Raw genomic sequence first — 24,217 nt, 5'->3', positions numbered from 1 at the left:
TCATGATGGGAATGGAAAATTTGCAAAAATATCTGGGGAGAGAAAAAATTGGGACAGTGTTGTAAGGAAGTTTCTAATGGGTTAGAGTGTTTTTGTTCCTTATCAAGTGAGAACATATTTCCATGCTTGGCAAACTACACAAATTACTGCTTGAAGTTGAAGGGGTGAGGAGAGGGTTTGGGTGACTCCCTGGTTATACTAAATCAATGAATTTCAGTGTGACAATACAAGCATGGCTGGCATTTTCCCTATTCCCCTGCTTCAGTTCAGGGGAAAGTTCATGTAGACTTCATTAAGAGTTTGATTTTTCATTCTTGTTCTGTATTTTTTCGCTGACTCACTTTAATCTCCAGATTTTAAGCTTCTTGTGGTTGTTTCCAGGGTCCATTTGATAGTTGAACATCCTGTTCCTCACTCTTTCTTTTTAGATGAGGGATCCAGTGCGTGTACAGAGCGTCCTCCGTGCACAAACAAAGACTTTTTCCAGATCCATACCCCGTGCGATAAGGAAGGAAAAGTAAGTTAAAGGCATGGTATTATCTTTAAGCTCATTGATCTTACTGTGATCTCTTGATTTGAAAACAAGGTAGGGTTTCTAGGAATCTCTTTCCCGATTACTTTCCCAATTTGCTCCCAGCACTGAATCTCTCTGAGGCTTTGGGCTTGACCTTTATCTGCCTTGTCTCCAGCATTTATCCACCTGTAAGAATCTGCCTGTTGTGGACCTGCTTAAGGGATCTGCTGTTGTAAAACGCTACGCTCCTTTCACTTGTGATTAGTCTGAGTGAGTCACTGGTGCTACTTCAATGTTCATAAGAAAAACAGTTTTGGGGCACAGGGTGTACTACTGTCCCAGAATAAACCTTATGGTTTAGTTGTTAGCAATCTTCCCTGGCATAATTTTGGCTTGAGGCAACTTGCTCTGTCCCAGCAATGGTCCAGGTGCTACCATGGCACAGGAGCATTGGACATGACCATGCCTATTTCAGGTGGAAGAGTGGCTGCGTAGGTATAATGTGTATCATGTCCCTTAGTTTTAATATCAAAGAAGAGCCAGCAATCTGTTGAAATAACAGTACACACATAGCCTGGGAGTATTCATGTGCAGCAGTAGAGCTCAGCTGCTAATAACATGCTCGCTTCATGGGAAGCCTTGGAAACACCTGGACTCTCAGTAGGTTGTAGATAGTAGATCTTAGATCCGCTGGATCTCTCATAGAGAGACCTTCTGGTGGAGCAGCCTGGCTTTGGAGATCTCCTAGCCTTTGTCCCAGCAGTCAAGTGAGGATTTTGGTGGGATTTGGAGAAGAAACTCCAATTTACTGGAACATGGAGCCCACAGAGGTGTGGACACGTGGTCGGGCCTATTTTGTTTCTTTTCTTCCCTTTCCCACCTTTCTTAGATCAGGATGGGATGGCAAGTAGTCAAAATCCATAGCAGCACCTGTAGATTGCTGCCTAATACTTGCTGGCAGGATGGAGTATTTTGGAGCCCCCCTGGTCAGCCAGTTCCAAAATGCAGCTGTGTGCTTTAATAATGAAGCTTCGGTGAATTTAGCCCCAGAGGTGGCAGGCTCTACAACCTGATCTTGACCCACTGATTCTTGCTCTGTTAACTGCCTGTAATGAGTCGAGGAATTAGCAGCAGCTAATTTCAGTTCACTGCTATGCCCCCAGGTACTGCTTTAATTGCAGCCTCCTGTGGATTGCCCTGTCACTGCTCTGGGCAATTCAAGGCTCCCTGTCATTGAATAGGCTCCTACTGTTGAGCCTCTCTCTTCCTGCCTCCTCAATGGCCTTTCGCTGACGGACATCATCAGAACACAAAGTGGGTCTTTCTGCAGACGCCCTTCATCTTCCAGTTGCAACAACAACATGTATCATAGATATGCAGATGATGGCTGGGTTTTCAGGGCTGCTTTCATCACTTAGTGCTCTGTACCTCTGGAAATCAGTCAAGGTTTGCTGTACTCCCCAGCCATCCCTCCCCTGACCGGGCAGCCCATCTTCAGGTGAATGTTGGTGGTAAAGCACCAGCCTGAAGGCCTATTGATCCATGGCTTACTAAAATCAGCCAGGTTTTACACTGGACATCAGATTATTGTCTCCCTCCCTGCTCCATGTGTAGAAGGGGCCTCAGGATATTTAGGCACTTGACTCTATTGCCTTTTCATCTATCTACTGCTTTAAAAATCCCAGGCTGATTGCTTCAGCCCCAGTCTTGGGAACCCTCACCTGCCTGGCTACGGGCACTCTCTCACCCTTTTCTCTCTGCTCAGACGCAGTAGGTTTCCTTCAGTGTGCCCAGTGTGGGCTCTGGGCAACCACACAGGTACTCCTGAGCCTTGTAATTTTAAATGCTGTGCACCCTGATGCTGCTGAAGCATTTCTGGAGCGATACTCTGGAAAATCCTCTCAGTGTTCAGAAGCAGCAAGGGCAGGCTGATCCGTGAGGGACAGATGCCACTCTGACATCAGGAGCAATCCTACAGTGCCTGAGCAAAGCAGCAAAGCAGACCCAATGTCAGTGGCCAGATTCATAGAATCATAGCATCGTCTAGGTTGGAAGGGACCTTTCAGATCATCGAGTCCAACCATTAACCTGACAGTGCCAAAACCACCACTAAACCATGTCCCTCAGCACCACATCTACCGGTCTTTTAAATACCTCCAGGGATGGTGATTCCACCACGTCCCTGGGCAGCCTGTTCCAATGCTTGACAACCCTTTCAGTGAGGAAATTTTTCCTAATATCCACCCCAAACCTCCCCTGGCTCAGCTTGAGGCCATTTCCTCTTGTCTTACCACTATTCAGCCAAGGTGCCAGATGGGTCCATAGTGATGAGGCACAACCAATGTCAAGCTGGGACGTCAAATCCATGGGTCAGTCAGGGTACATGACCTGGCACAGGCATGGCTGCAACACAGCTCAGGCAGGGACAAAGGGTCAGAACCTTAGGTTAATTGCATCTCCCAGGAGCTGAGGCCTGAGCCTGCACTGAGGCTTCTTCCAGCTTCTTTTTCAAACTAGTTCAAAGCTGGTCAATACTTCTTGAACAGCTCTGTGTTATGAGGACTAACCTTGAGCGCAAGCAGCTCAATGCCCAGGGTGGCAAGGGCATGCACTCAGGGCCCTGAACAAAATTCATAAGGTGAAATCTCCCCTGTCAACCTCTTTCCCCACATCTCTGGCCTCAAGAGTCCCTGATTGCACGTCTGCGACCAAAGGGTGGAAGTACCCAGAGGGGGAGCTGTGGCCAGGTTAAAGTCTTGCCAGTTGGGTTCCTAAGCTCTGAAACTCAACTAATTTTTTGTCTTGAGATATTAGATCCTTTCAGGGATAGACCCAAAGACAGATGAAATTTGAAAACCACCACCACGGGTGGTGCATCTCACCCAAGCCTCTTCCTGAAGTCAGAAAACTTGTGTCTCGTCATAGAGAGGTGATGCCATTGTAAATGGTAACACCAAGGACTCCTGTTAGTATTCAAAGACTGCTCCTATGTAATGTGGAGGGACTGGTGAGGGACTGGAAGAGTTCCTGTGTGGTTTTGGCATTTGCTCAGTAGGTGAAAATGGCTGGAGAGAAAGTGAGGACTTTCCAAAGAACAGGCCAGTATGGAGATAATGCAGAACTTGTGATGTTTTCTGCTAACAGATGCCTTCCTGATAAAGGGATTTTGTAATGCAGAAGTTATATTTTGGGTTACTACGGTTAAAATGCAGCAATTGCTTATGCAGTTGTTAGAATTATTTATCTGATGTTCCTCAGAAACATTTTCCTGGGAAAATCCACTAGACAAATAGGAATGAACAGCAGTAGTAATTGTTTTAAGCTTCACACTTTTGCTTTGCTCTTAAGGCCTGAAATCTTGGAATTGCCTGTGAACCCAGCCACTTCTTTTTCCCTTCTCTGCTCTTTCTTTTATTTTCCTGCATGTGCAAAGTGTGTTTTTGACCTAAAACACTGAGAATACCCTAGTTTAATTTACAAAGGGGACCTTGATTTGTGCATCTAGTCCTAAAGCTTCGTAATGAGCTCAGTGTCTTCTCCTTCCAGACTCAGATCATGTACAAATGGATTGAACCTAAGATCTGCAGAGAAGATCTCCCCAATGCATTGACCCTGCCTCCTTCTGGAGAGAGGAAGGATTGTCCACCCTGCAATCCTGGCTTTTACAACAATGCCTCATCTTCCTGTACTCCTTGCCCACCAGGCACATTTTCGGATGGGACACAGGGTAGGAGTCCACAAAAAATTGCTGATGTCCCCAGAAGCAGTCATCTGCTTGCATGTGACTTAGTTTAATGACACATCATCATAAGCCAGAGTTCATTTTGCATAAAATACTGAACGAATAATATTGGAGAGAGGGAGTTGGATATCTGTTTTCTCTTTGAAGTCCTTTCCTATCAGGGGTTGCTGTTCTAAGTTGACCTGCTGTGCTCTGGATGCATTTCTTGACTGATATAAACACCCTGAGGATTATTTCAAGGAATTCTGAGAAGGGAATCAGAACTTTTACAGTCAGTAATTCCTCCTCACCCGTTCTCCTGTCCATGCCAAGTTCTTCCCTGTAAAAATCTGATTTTAAGCACTGACAGATGAGTACCCTGCCAATATTGTCTAGCCTAAAGTCTGGCTTGTTGATTCTGAAATGTGTTGTCCCAGTGGTCGCTTACAGCATTTTGTGGGAACTCATTTTTACCGGTATGATCAAAACTTCAGCTGAAGTGATGGCTTCAGGAAGGAAGGGGGATTGGGGAATCTGTTGCAGATTACTTACCGTGAAGTTATGATCTGCAGTTTATAAAATGCTGGTCTTGTTTCCACTCTTCTGCTCCTGATAAGTCTTTGGAAGTTTAATTATAAAGAAATAAATTATTTTATTTGCTCATTACTTGCCCCGGAGCATAAAAAAGTAGTGTCTATGTCTTTAAAACACCATTTGAGATGCGCTTTGCCCATGTGATTTCTTTTCCTGCCTTCTGGCCCTGTAGAGTGCAAAGCCTGCCCTGCTGGGACTGAACCAGCTCTTGGGTTTGAGTACAAGTGGTGGAACATCCTGCCAAGCAACATGAAGACGTCTTGCTTTAATGTTGGCAACTCAAAGTGCGATGGGATGAACGGTGAGCCAAACTCCCTGTGTTGCTCCGTGCTTGTCTTTCTTCTGCGCTGATCACTGTTACAACGGAGCAGCCATCACAATGAGTATGCTCTTTACTGTGTGAGTCACAAAACAGAGTTTCCCTCCTTTTCTTTAACTGCATCAGGCTTGAAAATTCCTGTAGGAGACAGTATCACTAAATATTAGAAAAAAAAAAAAGAAATAAAAATCCCTCCTGTATACCAGAAGAGGGCAGGAGCTGCAGCCTGGACCAGCCAAGGACCTGTTCCACCATAGACTTTGATGCATCTGAATATCCGCGTTGAAAAAAAAAAAAAACCCAACTATTTGACTTGTCTCTAGTTTATCTCCTTTCATGTTTTGTGATAACTTTGCCCTTTCAGGTCACACATAATTCTTTTGGAAAACTTAGTCAAAGTCTGTGATATTTGTTCATTTGGCACTCAGAGCTTTCTCCCTGCACATGTGCTGAGATTGCAGCAGAGAGCAGTCACAGCTCACTGGTGAAAATGGTCCCGTTCAGAACTTCCCCCACCTCCAGACTTCTCTGAGAGATTTTCCTCAGCCTGCTTTGCCCTGTCAGAAAGATATAACTCAAGCTTTGAATTATACGTGTTGAGCAGAGGGGCACAGAAGTATATGCTTACTGTTTAACACATAGATTCATTGATTCATCTGTTTGAAGGCTGGAAGAAATCAGATGGATCATCCCCCTTGAACTGCACAGCACAGGTCAGGGAATTTCAATTGCTTTGGTGATTTCAAGGTGACATTTGGCTATAAAATAAGGAGTTAACACGATAACTAAAATTTTTCCTTCAGAAGCATTATTATACTGCTCTATAGTTTATACCAGATATCTTTAAAATGTACTAAAGTACTGAATTGCTTAAGAAAGTATGGTTACCTGGAAATTTTTTTGCCATATGACTCAGAAACCATCCATTTCTTGAAATTTTTTTTTTTTTTTTTCCTGTGAAGGTTGGGAGGTGGCTGGTGATCACATCCAGAGTGGGGCAGGAGGCTCTGACAATGACTATCTTATCTTGAACCTGCACATCCCAGGATTTAAGTAAGGAACAGGAATTTTTTTTCTATTTCTCATTTATCTCTGCCTCTTACACCTATTTCACATTATCCCTGGAATGAACAGGGATTTCCTTTCTGAAGTGCAATGATGTCATGAATGAGAGACAAGGGGAAACTTGGATTTTATTCCTGTGTCCCCAGTCAGCCCGTTGCAGCAGACGATTCTGTAAGACCGTGGGTTTCAGCAGTGTTTGCTTCAGTTTGAGAAGCTGGCTGTCTGGAAACTGAGAAAAGATATTCCTATCCTTCTGGTTCTAAATTGTCCCAAAGTAAACAGATAAACCTGCCGTGGGGTAGATACTGGTGCCTGCCCTGAAGGTGTTTTACAGAAACCCACATTACTTTGCCCTGTGGCTTTGGCCAGGATGCACAGTCTCTGCTTCCCCTGGAGCCAGTGGAGAGATGCAGGCACCACAGGAGAACAGGACATCCCACCTCTCCTGGACCCTCAGACAGGATGGAACTTTGTTAAAAGAGTGAGCTTAGACTCCTAACTCAGATCAGCTGCCAAATATTTAGGCAAAACAAACCTCACCCTCCCTTTGCTATATCTCAGCTGAAGGGGGTTGCAACTTCTTATACCCAATAAGCAAACCCTGCTTTTTATTTTACAGTATGGGCAAACAACAATTAAAATAAAGGAGAAGCAAGAAACATATCTGTGGAAAATCTTGGTTCAGTGTCCCAGTTCACTGTTTACTGTTTAATACTTTGCAGGGGAGCCTCCTGAATACTTCTGGTTTGCACAGAACTCCTGAAAGCATCTCCCACCAGTGGAGGGCAGATGCAATTAAATCAGGGTAAATCACTTAAAGCATGTAATGTGTTTAAACAGTAAGATTCCCTACCAATATGGTCAAGTTTGGGTGTTGATCATAAGGAGGGAACTGTACCGTAAAGAAATCAGACACTTAAAAACTAATCCTGCTGTGCCCAATAGCCAGTGAGGAGCCGCTGTGCAAACCCGGCCTCCGCAGTTCTGCAAGGGCAGGTTTTATATGACAGGACTTTGATGGTTTCCCCGCTATAGGAAAAGCAATTTGAAGGATTGACTGCTGCCTGTCTGGAGAGCATCTTGTAAACGTTTCGTTCCTTCTCTGTTAAACAGACCTCCGACATCGGTGACAGGAGCAACTGGGTCAGAACTAGGACGGATTACTTTTATTTTTGAGACCATCTGTTCAGCAGATTGTGTGCTGTACTTTATGGCAGTAAGTGAGACCTCTCTTTCCATGACTGAGGACTGAGCCTGGTATTCCACATGTCACTTTAATACCTCTACATAGGCGTGATTAGTTGCACTTGGTTTATTATGAGTAAGATTAAGTATGACATTAGTTTAATATCTGAGGTGCCCTTGCAGGAAGGATTTAATGAATTACCTAGCAAAATTCCTCCTCCACGTGAGTTGTGAACCATTCCCCTTTATCTGTTTATTTTAAAAGAAAGCATTGGACACCAAAGAGCCAAATTTGCCCATTAAACTGACTGATGTTATGAGTGTTGTCAGTTGTGAGTAGGACCCGAGAGGTGATCGTCCCCCTGTACTCGGCACTGGTGATACCCCACCTCGAGTACTGCGTCCAGCTTTGGGCCCCCTACCACAGGAAAGACATTGAGGTGCTGGAGCAGGTCCAGAGAAGGGCAACGAAGCTGGTGAGGGGTCTGGAGCACAAGTCTTACGAAGAGAGGCTGAGGGAGCTGGGGTTGTTTAGTCTGGGGAAGAGGAGACTGAGGGGAGACCTTATCACTCTCTACAAGTACCTGAAAGGAGGCTGTAGAGAGGCGGGGGTCGGTCTCTTCTCCCAAGTTACAGATGATAGGACAAGGGGTAATGGCCTCAAGTTACGCCAGGGGAAGTTCAGGTTAGATATTAGGAAATATTTCTTTACTGAAAGGGTTATCAGGCATTGGAATGGGCTGCCCAAGGAGGTGGTTGAGGCACCATCCCTGGAGGTATTCAAGAGAGGAGTTGACATGGTGCTTGGGAATATGGATTAGTGTTGGGTGGTGTGGTGGGGTGTGTGTGTGTGTTGTGGGTTTTTTTTTTGTTTTTTTTTTTTTTCATTGGTTGGACTAGATGATCTTAAAAGGTCCCTTCCAACCTAGGTGATTCTGTGATTCTGTGATAAAGTTCTCAGTGTCTCTCGTGCAGTCAGCTTGACCTCTGGAAGTTCAATAGAGTCACAAATCAAGATGTGGGACAGAGAGATGGGAAATGGAAAATCTGGAAATTTAGTCTTGATCCCGTCAGTGACCTTGGGAATCAGTAGGACAGCAGACAGACATTCGTTTGTGAAAACAAAAAGTGCCATGTTTTTTACTTTCCTTGTCTTACTGAAAGTCCATCAGCTGAGGAATGTAACTGAATCTGCAATGGCTCCCTTGGCCCTGCCATTGCAAAGGGAAGTGGGTCCTTTTTTTATATTATTGCTATTATTTAGTGGTACTTTACAGGAAGCTGCTCTTAATCTAAAGGGAATTAAGTGAAAATTAGGTGGTAATTTAAAAGAATCTACCTCTAGCGGTAATTTAAAGGAAAAGCATCTTTCACTAGAACATTTACAGCTGATGGACAATAAGGAACATGAACATAGATTGAACAGGTTTTTCTCGTGTAAACTTTGACACTGTCTTATTTGCCTCAGTTCTGTTTCACTCGAGACACCGACGAAGTGGGTGTCCGAAGATGTCGGAAACTACAATTTTTCTTTGAATTTTGGCCTTCCCCTTTCCATACTCTGGTGCCCACATGTTTTATACATAAAGAAGATTTCAGATCTGAAAAAGCCACTGTGCTGAATCTGTCCTCATAAGGTTTATAACGTGCTATAGGACTTTGAACTTAACTGTTGTGTGAAGTAGAGCATCTTTTGGAAGACACCCATTCTCAACTGAAAAATTTCCAGTGGTGGGAAATAGAATAAATATGTTTGCTCTCCTTTATTAAATGTTAAATGCAATTTTAAAGTCCTCTATATATTAATCTCTATGTTATAAACCACTAGTGTTTAGTGTAGTGTGACACACTTTTTGTTTTTAAAAAATAATTATGTCCATTTTATAGGATGTTAATCGAAAAAATACCAATGTGGTGGAATCGTGGGAAAGAAGTAAAGAGAAACAATCCTACACTCACGTCATCTCCAAAAATGCTTCCTTCACGTTCACCTGGGCCTTTCAGAGAATAAACGAGGGCCAAGATGTAAGTACTTCTTTATGTACAGGGCTTTACAGCACAGTTTTCCTTGGACACTCACCATGAGAGCTCTCGCCCTCCATTGAAGCTCACAGGCTTCTTGTATGGGGTGAGTGGCTATCACCATATGGGGGCCCTTGGGAGGCAGCTGTGGATAAACCATATGTTGAAAGGCAGATACATGCCTAAGTCAATCCTTGACTCGTTGCACTGGTGCACAGACCTGTGGTTACTGTCCCAGTGCAATGGTGTGATGAAACCAGGCTGGTTTCCATGGCTCTCGTTCCAGAGCAGACAGTTCATCAATGACATGGCAAAGATCTACTCCATCACGGTGACCAATGCAGTGGACGGAGTTGCCTCATCTTGCCGGGCCTGTGCGCTGGGCTCAGAGCAGTCAGTCTCATCCTGCGTGCCCTGCCCAGCGGGACACTACATTGAGAAGGAGACCAGCCAGTGCAAGGAGTGTCCGGCCAACACCTTCCTGTCCATCCACCAGGTCTACGGCATGGAGGCCTGTATTCCCTGTGGGCCTGGCAGCAAGAGCACCAAGGTACAGAAACCAAGTGTCTCTGAGTGGTGGGCAGACAGGTTTTATTGTGATATAAGCACTCAAAGGGCCAGTTTTAGTGCTTTCCTACCAGGTATGTGCCTTGTGAGCATAAACTTGTGAGTATAATTATAACCAAGGATCCCATTCTTCCAAATATGTCCCTAGTCCAATTTCTGTTTGTGTATGTGCAATAAGAAGACGAAGTTGACCACACTGGCTCAAAAGAAAGGTTAATTTCAAGAAGCTGTGCTGGAGACAATGTAAGAACAGGGCAAGCATATACATTACTTCCAACTAAAACTTCCCAGACTGCTGCTGTTTTAAACTCGGGCTTCCTCAGCTGGATGTTTCTGTGCCTTTAGAAACCTGTAACAAGTTCCTCTTATATGAAATTGCCCTTAAGGCTAGATAAACATGTATCATGTGCAGCATCCTTTGGTAAGGAACAGCATGGGGACTTGAAGAACTGCTCCAATTTGTTTGTCTTCTGCCTGTTTTCATCTGGGTTCATATCCTGTCCCTGTTTCTTGAGCTGTTTCTTGTGTTTCCTTTGCAAGATGCAAGTGTAACTGAGGCCATGTTCTGGTCTATCCACAGGGCTTGAAGCTGGGACATTGGGTTCCTAAAAGCACCCACAACAAAACAAAGCAAGAACTCTAACTCTGCATTTTCTTGGCTAATGCAGCTGACAGCAGAAAGGCCAGGCTTAGGGAACATTAAAGTCCTGATATGTGATTGCAAGGGACTGAAACAGGAATGGGAAATCTCCCAAGGGAAAGGTGAATTACAGGAATAGGACAAAGTTCCCCTCCATCCTTAACAAGGAAAGTTGTCTGCACCTGCTTGCTTTAACTCCCAGGTGAATGGTTTGTTGCTTGTCCATAGCTGCTTTTTAATGGATGCCTCTCCTTCTCTGAAGGACCACTCTGCCTGCTACAGTGACTGCCTGGTGTCGTACATCAAGGATAATCAGAGCCTGAATTACGATTTTAGCAACCTCAGCCAGGTGGGCTCATTGATGAGCGGACCCAGCTTCACATCCCGAGGGACCAAATTCTTCCACTTCTTTAACATCAGCCTGTGTGGGAATGAGGTGAGCTCAGCTGGTGTTGAGGGTTGGGAGGATTAAGCAATTTGCTGCCTGAGTTAATGCTCTGTGGGATCACACCGAGACAGGATGAGGACTCCGCTACAGCTGAGCTGTCACTGGTACCGTCCAAACACTTCCCTCTGGATCTTGCTTGTCAGTGCAAGAGGACTTTTGAGCAGCAAGTGATTTTCCAGAGCAGAGATGACAGTGTTTTAGGCATAAATAATGCTCAGAAGAAAAAACCTGTCACACCCCTACCTTTTCTTAGTTCTTGTGCCCTCAAGTCACCCTGACCTTTTTTGTGTTGCCACCAAGGAACTCAAGTGAAGAGTTGGAGTCTTTTACTTGCCAACTTCTTTCCATATGTTTCCCTCATGACTTGGCTGGAGATGTTGCTGTCAGCAGAGCCCCTGGTCACCCTGCTCTCTGCCAGTGGCTGAGGTGCCCGTTGCTGACTTTTATTGCAGCCTTTTAAAGTGGTGTAAAAATGTGTTTAGTCCATGAGTGCAAACAGTCTCTGCCCCAGGGTCAAGATTTTTCTATCTGGGGCTCGGACTGTACCAGAGCACGTTGTCACATACATACATTGAAGTTTCGGGGCAGTACCAGTGATGTGTATTGTCCCATGAAAGCCAATCCATGTAGTTTATATTATGCTTTGCTCTGTAAATTTCTGAAGTCTCTTTCCCATGTACCAAAGGGTTTGCATGAGTTGGCGCAAATGAGTAGTCACATTTCTTTACAGTGTTTTGCATACTTTTAGGCTTAAATGTGTGTTTAGGTACCACCTGGATTAGAGCTGCTGACAACTAGATCCACAAAGGTATGGATATACTCACTCCCCTGCGGATGTGGTGTTCGTTTTCCCAAACTCCTACTATGATATACAGTTCTACCAACCATATGATTATGTCCTGAGTGCTTGGCATTTTGTCAGGGCAACTGTGTCTGGTGATTTTGTCTTTCATTGCTGTTGCTCTGAGATTCTAGCACTGGTCTTGATGTGTGACATTAATGCAGCCTTGAAGGCTATATATCTGTTTAGGAATTTAATGTATTTGTGCTTTGAAAATATTTTCTCTGAATTAAATCTCAAATAAAGAGGTATTCTGCAGTATATTTAAAGACAAGGGAAATATGTTTTTCCTTTGCAAGCCATTTTATTATGCTGTGCAAGTAAACACTGTGCTGTCAAGATAAGCAAAGAGTACTTCATAATACAGGTTTCTGATAAGACACATACCAGAGGTGACATCGTGTTTCTGGGTCTGTACAAGACTTTAATTGGAGTTTTCACAATGGCACAGTTTGTTGCAATATGTCCCTCTCATGATAGAAACATCAAGTTTTTTCTAAGGTGCAGTAATGAAACTCATCCAGTTTGCAGCCAGGAAGTTTGCAATCTCTCCTTTCCCAAACTTTTTCATGTCTTATCAGCAACCAACAGCTGCCACATTTTTTTCTGATTGTCCACAGGGGAAGAAGATGGCTATTTGCATGGACAACATCACAGATGTTACTTTGAAGGACATGGTTGCAGAATCAGAAGATTTTTCCAATTTTGTGGGAGCTTTTGTCTGTCAGTCCACCATCATCCCATCGGACAGCAAGGGTTTCCGAACAGCTCTGGCTCTGCAGTCCAACAGTCTTGCCGACAGGTTCTTAGGTACTTGGTTTGTCTTCTGGTTATTGTTACCATGGATGTACTCTCATGTGTTTAGGGCTGCAGAGTAAATCCTTCTCAGTTCAGCGGTGCTGCATTGTGCTGGGGAAGAGAGAAGGGACAGCCCAAGATTCAGTCCCACTTTGCTCCTGAGCCATGAAGCATCTCTGGATGGATGCCATTGCTTTTTGCTGCTGCTTCAGTTCAGCTGGTGGCTGGAGGAGAAGAGTAAGGGCTGGCCCCATTCTTTGTTTTCCATGCCCGTATGACTCACTCTTCTCTGTGTTTGGTCTTGTAGGCTCCCATGGTGCATAGAATTTCAGCACAAAAATCTGGAGAATGTAATTAAAAAGCACTGGTTTTCTTTCATGTTTCCTGCCCACCTCATGCAGGGCAAGACTGTAGTAGTCACATTAGTCCAAGTGTTTCTGCCCATGCCAAGTCCCCCCTCGGACAATTTCAGAAGAAGAAGCTGGTGCTGGGACATAATTAGGCGGGGAAGGAGGAGGTTTAGGGCAGCATGGGGCCGTGCACATTGTTAAGTCTTCCATTGCTCCAGCTCGCAAGTTCCCAGAGTCTGTGGCCAGATTAGACAATGAAGTCATTTAGTCTGCTCACCTCTCCATTACAGGCACTGAGTGTGTTTGTACTTTCTCCCTGGCACTGAGCCCAGAAACTCATGTTTGACAAAAGCACGTCTTTGGAAGAGCATTCAACCTGGATTTTTAAGGCTGCCAGAAATAAAAGCTTTGCCACAGTCACTGGTATTTTTTTCCACTGGCCAAACACCATTTCTATATTTTGTTTTTAATCAGACTTGTTTCCTGTTTGAATTTGCCTGGCTTCAGTTTTCAGCTCTTGCTTCTTGTTATTCTTTCTCCATTTCATACTTGCATTTTCCTCCTTGGAGAAATATTTTGTGTACTGGAATCATCACATCCTCCCCAGTCTGCTCTCCTTGATAAACTAGGTAGACCAAGTTCTTCTAAGTCTCTGGCTATCATTTATTTCTCTCAAGCATCTGAATAATTTTTGAGGCTCTTTCTGCAGTGTCTGTAACTTATTATATTTTCTTACGGCATGGACATCAGAATGGAATAGTATCCAGTATTTAATTCACTATAATGGCAATGAAATTCACTTCCATGTTTGTATTTACACGCAAGGATGGAACCCCTGAGTCCTTCTTTCTCCAGACTCATGGGATTTCATGATGAGTTCTTGGATCTGATATCCACTCTAGATCTTTTTTCAGTTACACTTTCCAAGGGAAAATCTCTCTTGCTTAGGACTGCCCTTCATCCCTTGCTGCACTTGTCAGCACTAAAATATGTTTAGTGTGATTGGGACCAGTTTACCAAGCGAACCAAGTTGCTCTGTATTTTATTCCTGTTCCTCTTAATCTTTGTCTCATCTACACACTTTACCAACAGTGATTATACAGTTACTTGCAGATCCCTGATGATAATCTTTCATTTTGGGACTCCAATATCAATGCCTAGAGAAGCCTGCAGACATACCACATTTGATCACAATTTCCCATGGCCAGATAATTTTATAATTAGTTAGTTAAATAATTTTTAATCCAGAGTGAGCACTTAATTGATATTGCACTGCTAACTTTTTAATTAGAATCTCATGTGGTAATTAGTGAAATACTTGATAAATTTACATAATTTTCTGTAGCAACCAAATTCATCAACACTCAAAGAATGAAATCAGATTTGTTCAACAAGAGCTGTTCTCCATAAATTCATGTTGGCTGTCACTCATTGTGTATCTGTCCATTTACTGAAACCCATCTTCCACTTCCCATTGTTGTTATTTTGCCTCATCATATTAGCCACGTTGTAATTTGGCTCACCATATCCCCTCTCCATCAGTCTTTTGACATTTTGCTATTACTAAAAGCTCTATTAAAGGTCACTCTTAGGTACGGTTTTGCTAGTTTATAAGCATGCATGCCAAGTAGATGCCAATATCCTCTCCTGCTACTGGAAGAATGAGATGTTTGGTCATTGTCTTGGAAAGTGAGAAGATAGTCCTGATTTTTTTCTGATTCAGGGAAAAGACATCAGTCTCTTCTGGTGCCTTTTCTTTATCCCAATTGTTACATTTTAAAATGCGTGAAATTTGCCTTTCCTATCCATGAGATGTACTTTTATTTCTAGTATTTCTAAAAAAACTCTAAATGTATAATTTTTCTAGTGCTGCCAAACACAGGCTTTCCCCTGAAGTCTTTAGCATACATTATCATTTTTCTGTAACTCATAAGTTTTGATTTTATTTGAGTCTCTATTCCTTCTCCATTAAGCTTTTTCCAATGTTTTTATTTTAATTGCTCTTTTACCACTGTTCTGATCCAAGGTGGACTCTTAGTCAAAGATATTGTCATTCTTGAAAGAGTCAATGTGCCTTTTTCACCATATAATTAATACCCTCTGAAGAATGATGTATGTTTTTTCACACTTGATTTTGCTTCTAGTGTTCTTATTTTTGAGAAGCTGTACTTTGAGATGCCATCTCTACAGTATTGCATATTTGATGGGAGTATTCTCTCACTGCCTCTGTTGAATATAATAAGGTCCCTAGGAGCTATCAGCTGCCAGTCTAGTGAATAACTAATCTCTGTCCATTATGTTGCATATACAAATTTTATTTACCCTGTGTTCAATGCCATGTCTTTGATGAGAGGAAATGATCATCCTTGCTGACGTCAGCGTATGTTCTCAGAATGGAGGCCCCTCCACAGTAACCTGACATCTTTCTGCACGTGCTTCTGATGGTTGCTGCAGCACAGCTCACTTTGCTCTGTCTGTTGATGTGATGCTCTGTAGCTATCCCTCACCTGCAAGCCCTCCTGAGCAATGTTACTGAGCACATCGATCCATGTGCTTTCACAGTCCCAGGCTCTGACTTGTCCTACGCCAGGCAGTAAAGTCTAGTGCAAATTGTCACCTTTGTTATCTACCATATTTACCTAAAAGGGTTATAACCAGACATGGATTTTTCCAGCTGTGCGAATTGTCCTCCCAGATGTAATGCCAGTGAAGTCAAAGTCAAGTAAAAGTCCGAAGAATTCAGCTACGGTGTCTGCACTGTTGCAAGAATAAGTGGAAAACTTCTCTTCTACAGTCTTTCCCATCTTCCCACCAGTTGCTGGCTGCTACCACTTTTTCTTGTTCTAGCAATTTTTCACCTCACTAGAAGGATGCAGCCTGTCCCATTTGTACAGCTCGCTCTTCTTCTGCAATGTTGCAGTGCAACACCAATATTTTCTGTCTTCTTTGGTTCATGGGGCTGGAAGGATCTCTAAGAACTTTAGTTACTTGAATCTTCCTTTTTCTCAGCTCTTCTCCAAAATCCACACAGGGCTGTGTAACCTGTGTTGTTCCACACACCAGCCTGTCATTTGTTCCAAAATGTGCCATCAGGGCTTGCCTACAACTCCATAATCCTTCTGAATCTTGTCATTGCATCTTTCATTTTCCCTCCCACAGTAGTGCAGGTTGCTCAGGGTGTTACACGGTTATGATGTGTTAGCGTTATGCATTGAAGTTGTATGCTTTGGGCAGTTGGTTGGATCAGTTATCTTCAGCAATGCTTTGCCAACCTAAATTATTGTATGATTCCGTAATACCCTGTGATTGCTTTATATTCATGCAAAAGAGTAAAACTTATTGACACTGGTGTTGTTTTATGAATTTTTTTAGTTATGGCTGTATGAGTAAATCAGACTGTCTGAGGAACACACAAATCTGCAAAGTTTAGTTAGAATAGAATAAAGTGTATAATGTCATTAAATTCTATTAAGTGAGATTCATACCTTTGAGACTGAGGAAATGTTATATGTGAACCCCTGAGAAATCACAGAAATCCATTCTTAGCTTGTTCCTTTTTTTTTTTTTTTTTCCTTCTCATATTTTAGGAGCTACTGTTGAAACAACACTGGAAAATATCAGCATTGAGATAGATATGTTTCCTCCCTCTCCAAGCAAAATACCTGATGTACATTTCTTTTACAAGTAGGTAAAAAATACTGTTTATTGGTACATCAAATTTCTGCATTTGTTTAAAGGAAACTAAAACTGTGAGGGGAGATCTTTAATCCACCTTTAATCTTTCTCACTTTAGTCAGTATCTGGCTGATATTGGTTGGCAGGTTGAAGAACATCTTATCAAATCAACAAACACTGTTTACTCAAATCTAAGTAATGTTTGATCTGTAGAGAGTGATACCAGAGCTTTTATTTGCCCAGGTGCCACTTCCAATGTCATGTTCCTTTTCATAATTTCTCATACATGGCTTTGATATGTCCACTTCCCGTTGCATATTTTCTTTCACGTTCATTTGCATTTACTTTGATATTACAAAAATGAACTAATCGAAGTTAAAAATAATTGTTCCAACTGTCCAGACAATTACTACTGTGCTTTTCCTATTCTTCACTTTCCTCCATAAAAAGAATACCTCAGCTTGGGTAAGAATTTGCTAAAAGATCACTTCAATTAAGATGTCTACATGCTGGTATATTCATGTGACTGTGTTTCTAAGCTTGGACTCCGGAGCCTATGAGGCTATTCAGCTTAACTTAAGGCACCTGTATTTGTTCTGCTGATTGGCTCTCTAGATTGTGTTGCCTTTAGTGTTAGATCTTAATTGGCTATAGCACTTTGGATATCAACACTTTATGCATATGTGAATACTTAAATTACTGATAAATACTGTCTGGTTCTGAAAATTGAACCATCAGTGACCCTACTTTGAGTATACTTAAAAAGTATACCTACTTTTTCAAGACCTGCCTGGATGCAGTCCTGAGTAACATGCTCTGACATGCTCTGGGCAATCCTGCTTCAGCAGGGGAGTTGGACTAGATGATCTTTATGGTCCCTTCCAACTCTAAAAATTCAGTGAAATTCAGTGAAAATTCAGTGAAATACTATGAACTGGTCTGAAAAGGCTGTCGGGTTGGAATAAAATTTTTTGAATGCCCTTTGCCTTGTGTCTTTTCAGGACAGTGTGGTTCTCCGATTACTAGGAGAGAAGGGAGTCAACATAAACTCTCCAGCAGAGTAATGCCAACCACAGCACCTGCAATTCTCTTTTCTAATCATTCTGTTCTGTTTTGTGAGGCAGGTTTATTCCTTGACTCAGCAGAATTCAAACTAGCTAGAAAAACACAGCAGTTCCCTGAACGGCATCTCAGAGCACTTTGAGATGTAGATGAAGTGGTGAAACCTACCCTGCTTCTATTGTTCTTTTTTTTTTTTTACTTCCAGCTGACAAAGGCAAAAGTGCTGTGGTAAAGGGTATTTCTTTAGTATTGCAGTAGCATGAATGGACAGACACCCATGAAAGTGCAACATGTGTTTGCTGTAGTGGAAATGTATTACATTTCTCCTCTTGTTTGACATTAGGTCTTCAATGGTGACAACCTCCTGTGAAAATGGCCGTGCAACTGTTGTGACAATGAGATGCAACCCCAACAAACCAGACCAAGGAGAGCTTTCTGTGCCCAGGTATTTAAGTATTTGTACCCCAGTAGTGCCAAAAAGCCTTTTCTCCTCAGTTAATCTTTACAAAGCTCATTAATAATTTTATACTTAATGGCAATGAGGAGTGCTGTCTCCCACATCATCAGCCACCCAGGAGGTCTCAGTCATTTTTCCTCAGTGAAGGTCAGCGTGTCCATTATCTCCCAGCAGACCAACTGCTCTGTATTTAGGCTGTGTGGTGTGAGGTTAGACTTGGGCAGATTGTTCCAAGCTTAAAGCCAAACCAAAGTGTCGTGACGTTTTCTTGTCTCCACTTCTCCTTTATTTCAGTTCCTTATTTTGATCTTTGGCTGCCTTATTAGAACTGCCTAGTTGGGGCTTTGAGAGGTAGTTTTTCTTCCTTGATCTACGGCAGCGGCTGTGGACAAAGTGATTTTTTTTTTTAAGAAGAGCAACCTGTCCTAGGAACTACAAAATCTGCTATTGCAGTGCTTATATAACTCTGACCCTGACTCTGTCTAGTTCAAGTTCTATGTGTATTTATGTATGTGTCTCATCACTCCAGTTTGTATCCTGGACCCCTTGTACCAGTTGTGTTTAATTTGCCTGACTTTTTGTTCCCTTCACTCTGATTCAAGTGACTCCAAAAGCTTCTGTCCTCCAAAGCCCTGTTTATGCCTGCACCTGAAAAGTTTCAGGGTAAAAACAGTAAAAGAATATTACTTTTTAGCAATACTCTGTGATTCTTCAGAAGTTGCCCTCAACTCTGATAACCCTCCTGTTTCGCTATCAAGGCCCATCTTAGTCTGTCTGGACGTTACTGTAAAACTGCTGATAGCCCTCTCACTCATCCTTCTTTCCAAAAGTTAAGTCCTCTTCCCAAAAACTAACAGCACAAGAAGTGTGGGATCCTCTTTGATCGCTGTCCCTTTTTGGACAGGTAAACCGTGCTCACCTGAATGAAGGCAAAGAGGCATCTACTTCACAGGTGATGGATGAGTGATTTATATTTGAACACTTTCGGAGATGCTTCTCAGTTTCTTAGGGACCTGACGTATTATAGAATTTGCTGGGCAACAAGCCACTGTCAGCTGCCGTGTGAAAATCCTCCAGGTGTCCTTCTAGTGTTACAGGTTAAACACAAGGCGAGCTGTGATAACTCACCAGTAGTGAGGGAGGAGTAACCTACCTTGCTTTTAAAAGTGTGACCATGGGCAGAAAAGGCACACAGCTGACATGGCGTACCTTATCTCAGTTCTTGTTGACTTCTCCGTTCCTAGCCCCCGTTGGTTAGCTCAGCAGTCAGACAGCTGTTTTCAAACAGTGAGGTGTCTCATACATGTCAAATAACACTGCATGTAACTCCCTGATCCTCCAGACATGGTGTTTAGTATCACATGAAGTTACAACATAAGATGAAAGAGGTTGAGGAGAAAGGTCTGTTTTCCCATTGCCATTGGAAAAATGTTCCATAATCCAGAGGGGACAGTTGTTAATTACTCAAATCACGATAAGCCAGAATGGGCTTTTAGGGCTATGGATCTTTCAGTTTTTTGGATCTGGATAACAGATTTCCAGATGATATAGAGAAAAAAAAACTTTAAAGCCATTTTTCTGTATGGGTATATTTCACATTTACATGACCTAGCTTCTTGCATGGACTTTTGGCCACTGCTGCTGTTAAACCTGATGTAATTGTCAGTAACGAAAACTGCGTGAATGTCCTGCCATGCTAGTACAACTTTCTTCTGCAGGCTGAATACAAAATAGGGTCATTAGTTTTTCTTAGACTAAGGGAAGCTGTTATCTCTTCATTAACTGGTGAACATCCTTCTAGTAATTAACCATGAAAGAACAAGTCCATTCCATATGGACGAAATCACCCAGACATTGTTAGAACAGCAGCAGGAACCAGATAGCAGCGTTCATGTGGAACAGTCACCCAGTGCAGGAGAGCAGCGATAGAGGTGCGTGCTGGGCTTTTCCGTGCTGCTGAAACACTGGAGTAGTTCTGCTGGTCCCCAAGGCTTACTTCTTTCTCTTCTCTTCATCGTAGGTGAGTGAGTAGCACTCACTGCCAGGAACTGAATGGTTGTTTTAGACTTTTGGCAGTCCGACATCTGTTTTCACTTGAGAAAGCATTTTACAGACTGGGAAAAATTCTTCCCCCAAGATTTTACCATCTGCAGACTTGAGGGGTGTTTACCCATTTGTTGTACTTACTGTTACCAGTCTTCAGAAGCAGAATGTGGAGTGAGGACGTAAATCCCAGGGTGTTTCATAACCGATAACGAAGCTTTTCTTTCCTCCTAGCTCATGCCCCGCAGGCACCTGTGATGGATGCACTTTCTACTTTGTATGGGAAAGTGCAGAAGCTTGTCCTCTCTGCACAGAGCAAGACTACCACGAGATTGAGGGAGCCTGCAAAAAAGGATTTCAGGTAGAGGACCCGTGTCTCCGAGTCAGATGGGTTCGTTTGGGTATAACTTGGACTCTGTTGAAATCCAGTGTGCAAATTGGGGTGTAAGTGCAGGTAGAGTTTGGAAGTCTCAGTCCAGGCTCTGAGCTGGCTGGGTGCAAGTCTTATTGGTGAAGTGCTGTGTTGAGACTCAGGGATATTTGTGCCAATGGCAGCACGGTTCCTGGAGGAGAGTTGGCTTGTGCTGACCAGCTGTAGTGGGCAGGGACATGAACTCTGTATGCATGTCCCAGAGTTATTTGTGAAGGATGGAGTGCACAGTGGACTTCAGTCCTTTAATAGCCATAAACATCAACGGCAGACTAGGACAGGATTCAGAATTTCAGTTCAGAAAGTCATCCTTCCTTGCTTGCAATTTTTTTGCTGCTGCCTTCTCTAGTCAAATATTAGGAAGGTTTGGAACTGTCCTGTTGATGAACAGCTCCAGCGCAGGCACAACACATTCACAATGGCTGTCCAACCCATATTGTGCCAGCTGAAGAACAATACGGAGGAGGAAGTCCTTTTTCCATGTCTGAACCTGAAGGCACAATCAGGGGGACAATTGAGTAGAATGTATGACTCCACCTAGAGTCTGAAAACCTGAAGTACGTTTTCATTTGCTTTCATTGAAAAGAACATTTTTTAACCTTTCTAGCTCAAAACAGCTTGTTTCTTCAACTCTAAATAGCTCTCTATTTTCCTACAAGCTCACTTTTTGTTTTTTTTTTTGTTTCCCATTTGAAAGGAAACCTTGTATGTATGGAATGAGCCAAAGCATTGCATTAAAGGGGTTCCCTTGCCCGAAAAAAGGACCAGCACTTGTGAAACAGTGGATTTTTGGCTAAAAGTTGGAGCTGGTGTTGGTGCTTTCACAGCTGTTCTGCTCATAGCCTTGACCTGCTATTTTTGGAAGAAGAACCAGAAGTAAGTACTGCAAATCATGTTTCGTATAAAAGTAAGCCAAAAGCTCGATGCAGTGAACAGAAAGACATTTCGTGGATCTGATCTTATGACGACGTTGATGAGAAATATCATCTTGAATCAGTCTGTTAATCCACCAAGTTGAGGTTTCTTCTCCCAGCAGTGGCTATCAAAAATGCTAGTGAGGAAAGCATAGAAAATCCATGGTAATTTGTTACGGCATAATTTCCCAACAGGAACTGCCTTTTTAACGCCCAAGAGTTTGAAGTTGGCCTTAGGTCCTGAAGTAACACAGCTTTCTAAAGTTCTGAAGACAAAAAGGATGTCTAATTAGTCCCTTTCAGCTGGGTTAAAATAAGGTTCTTGACTGTATATTGCTTAGGTCTGTTTTGGCAGGTCATGTCTGGTGCATACTCAAAAGATCCCTGCTTTTCAGGTTGAGCATACCGACTGTTCCCCATCTCCATCGTCCTCCATTTCCCAAATCCCATGTCATAAACTTTCAAAATGTTATTCCACCTCCACGGGATTTCATCATCCCCTAGCACATCCAGCTTCACCGAATGTAGACTCTTGTATCATGGTCATGATACGTCATGCTGCCTCCTACCACACACTGTTACACATCTCCTTTCCACCATAGCCTCCTTGGACAGGAGTGTGGTGCTGATTCTGATACAGGCTGGAGTCAGACCTGCTGTTGCCCCAACCAGCACACAGGTTGCACTTCTTCGTGTGGGAATCCTCTTGGCCTACTTGTGGTCTTTTGGGAGAACATGGATCTTTCATAAGGATAGATGTCTAATCTGGAGAGCAGGAGCTTGGTGTGTTGTTTATACTATTCTGGTTACATGCTTTTAATGATTGAAAAATATTTAATTTCCAGTAAATACCTCAGAGGTAACCATGTGGAAGGACTGTGGATAATCTGAATTACAAAAATCTTGAATAAAGGACATTTGTAAAAAAAAAAACCTATGCTTGTCTGGCTTTATATTTTCAGACTGGAGTATAAATATTCCAAATTAGTGATGACAGCAAACTCAAAAGAGTGCGAGCTGCCAGCTGCTGACAGCTGTGCTATAATGGAAGGAGAAGATAATGAAGAAGAAATAGTATATTCAAATAAGCAGTCGCTGCTGGGGAAGCTCAAGTCCTTGGCAACGAAGGTGAGTAGTAATTACTACTATTAATACTAAAAATAATTATTACCTTTTTATATTAGTGGACCTGATGAGGCTGTGATGCTAATTTGCACAGTGCTTTGTGCAGCCTCCCACACACACATCACCCAGTCCATAGCTGATCTGCTGAAATCCACCGTATGGATAATGATAGGAAATGTTGCAGGGTATTGATTAAATGCCCCCTCTTCTGCAATAAGGAATGCTTCAGTAGCATTCCTTATTGTATGGGTGATACTTTAGAAGAGCAGTTAATGGTGTGGAGAACCTCTCTTTCTGGGTTCCTACCAGACACCTCCATTTCTGAGGTGAACAGAACTGTTATAAATACAGCAAATTAACATTGGGAAGATGCTTGCAGCTCACCTGGGCTGGCTTCACAGCTGACTTGAGAACCATAATTTTGAGTACCATAGGATTCAGATGAAGAGGAGGCATCAGGGATAGCCTGCTACCCAACACAGCAACCTCCTCCATTTCAGTGGGTAGCAACAGCAAAAAGCGTTTTTTCTGCAGCACATGTGACGTGGGTTGTTGCACGGCTGAATTCATAGCACAAAGGTCCTTGGTGTCCTTTCTGAGAGGAGCAACAGAGGACCATCAGATGGTAGATCCCACAAGCACTTTGGTCTTTATTCCCCGTGTCTTGAAGTCTACGGGAAGGGTAGTGTTGTCTTTAAGGGAGTCCAGCTGGGGTATCTATGATCAACAGGATAAAGGTGGATGCCATTTTCCCTTTCAAACAGTTCTGCTGAAGTGGGTTGTTTCGAAACAGTAAGGTTTCTTAAAAGATCTTAATAAAAATGTATTTCAAAAAGTCTCTTATTTCTTGTCCAAATAGTATTTTAGAATGTTGAATTTTGAGATTTTTTTCTTGTATTCCTTTTTTTTCCTTTCTGTGGTTGAATGCAATGTATTTAAAACCTGTGTGCCTCCTTTCTTTTCCCTTATTTTTCTCTTCTCTTTGTTCTTTGACTTTTTTTTTTTATTAGACTGCTGTCCTCTTTCCACACTACCTGCTCCCCAGATCTCCCTCCTAGGAGAAGTTACCATTACACAGCTAATATGCGGAACTTCCCCTCAACCCCAGCCTGACTATTTGTCTTGCAAAATCAATATCGTTCCTTGTGGAAAGAGGCAGAAATTCAATATTAATTCTTAATTCAATACTGAGAATATTGAAAATGTAGATAAAATCAAATCACATCAAATTTTTGTGGCAGTGTTGCAAAAATGGGAGGTGATTCCATTTTGAATCCTATAGGGACTGACTTTTAAATACTGATGATGGGGTTTTTTTCCGTGAAATGGCTTGGCTGGCTGCGCCTGTGCACAATGACCAGTGCTGCTGGGGAGGGTTCGTGTTTTGCTGAATGCCTGATAAGTGTAAAAGCTTTGCTGACTCCATTTGCAGCACCAACCACTGGCT

The 24,217-nt window shown here is 42.7% G+C and overlaps 1 protein-coding gene across 1 annotated transcript in view; it reads left to right on the top strand.

Moving 5' to 3' along the window:
• Window positions 1–24,217, top strand: part of ELAPOR2 (endosome-lysosome associated apoptosis and autophagy regulator family member 2) — a 105,016-nt gene that overhangs the window by 78,721 nt on the left and 2,078 nt on the right. Inside the window, exons 8-21 of the mRNA XM_074168054.1 lie at window positions 429–517; window positions 4,061–4,241; window positions 5,002–5,130; window positions 6,111–6,201; window positions 7,327–7,429; window positions 9,286–9,423; window positions 9,707–9,970; window positions 10,890–11,063; window positions 12,537–12,726; window positions 16,652–16,748; window positions 18,145–18,246; window positions 20,536–20,662; window positions 21,429–21,607; window positions 22,608–22,773. Coding sequence (XP_074024155.1) covers window positions 429–517; window positions 4,061–4,241; window positions 5,002–5,130; window positions 6,111–6,201; window positions 7,327–7,429; window positions 9,286–9,423; window positions 9,707–9,970; window positions 10,890–11,063; window positions 12,537–12,726; window positions 16,652–16,748; window positions 18,145–18,246; window positions 20,536–20,662; window positions 21,429–21,607; window positions 22,608–22,773 — 2,030 coding nt within the window. The remainder of the gene's footprint in view (window positions 1–428; window positions 518–4,060; window positions 4,242–5,001; window positions 5,131–6,110; window positions 6,202–7,326; window positions 7,430–9,285; window positions 9,424–9,706; window positions 9,971–10,889; window positions 11,064–12,536; window positions 12,727–16,651; window positions 16,749–18,144; window positions 18,247–20,535; window positions 20,663–21,428; window positions 21,608–22,607; window positions 22,774–24,217) is intronic.

The sequence above is a fragment of the Numenius arquata genome, chromosome 2, assembly GCF_964106895.1.
Source record: "Numenius arquata chromosome 2, bNumArq3.hap1.1, whole genome shotgun sequence".
NCBI classification, from domain to species: domain Eukaryota; kingdom Metazoa; phylum Chordata; class Aves; order Charadriiformes; family Scolopacidae; genus Numenius; species Numenius arquata.
The sequence above is the reverse complement of the archived record's forward strand: the minus strand, read 5'-3'. Positions and strand labels throughout refer to the sequence as shown.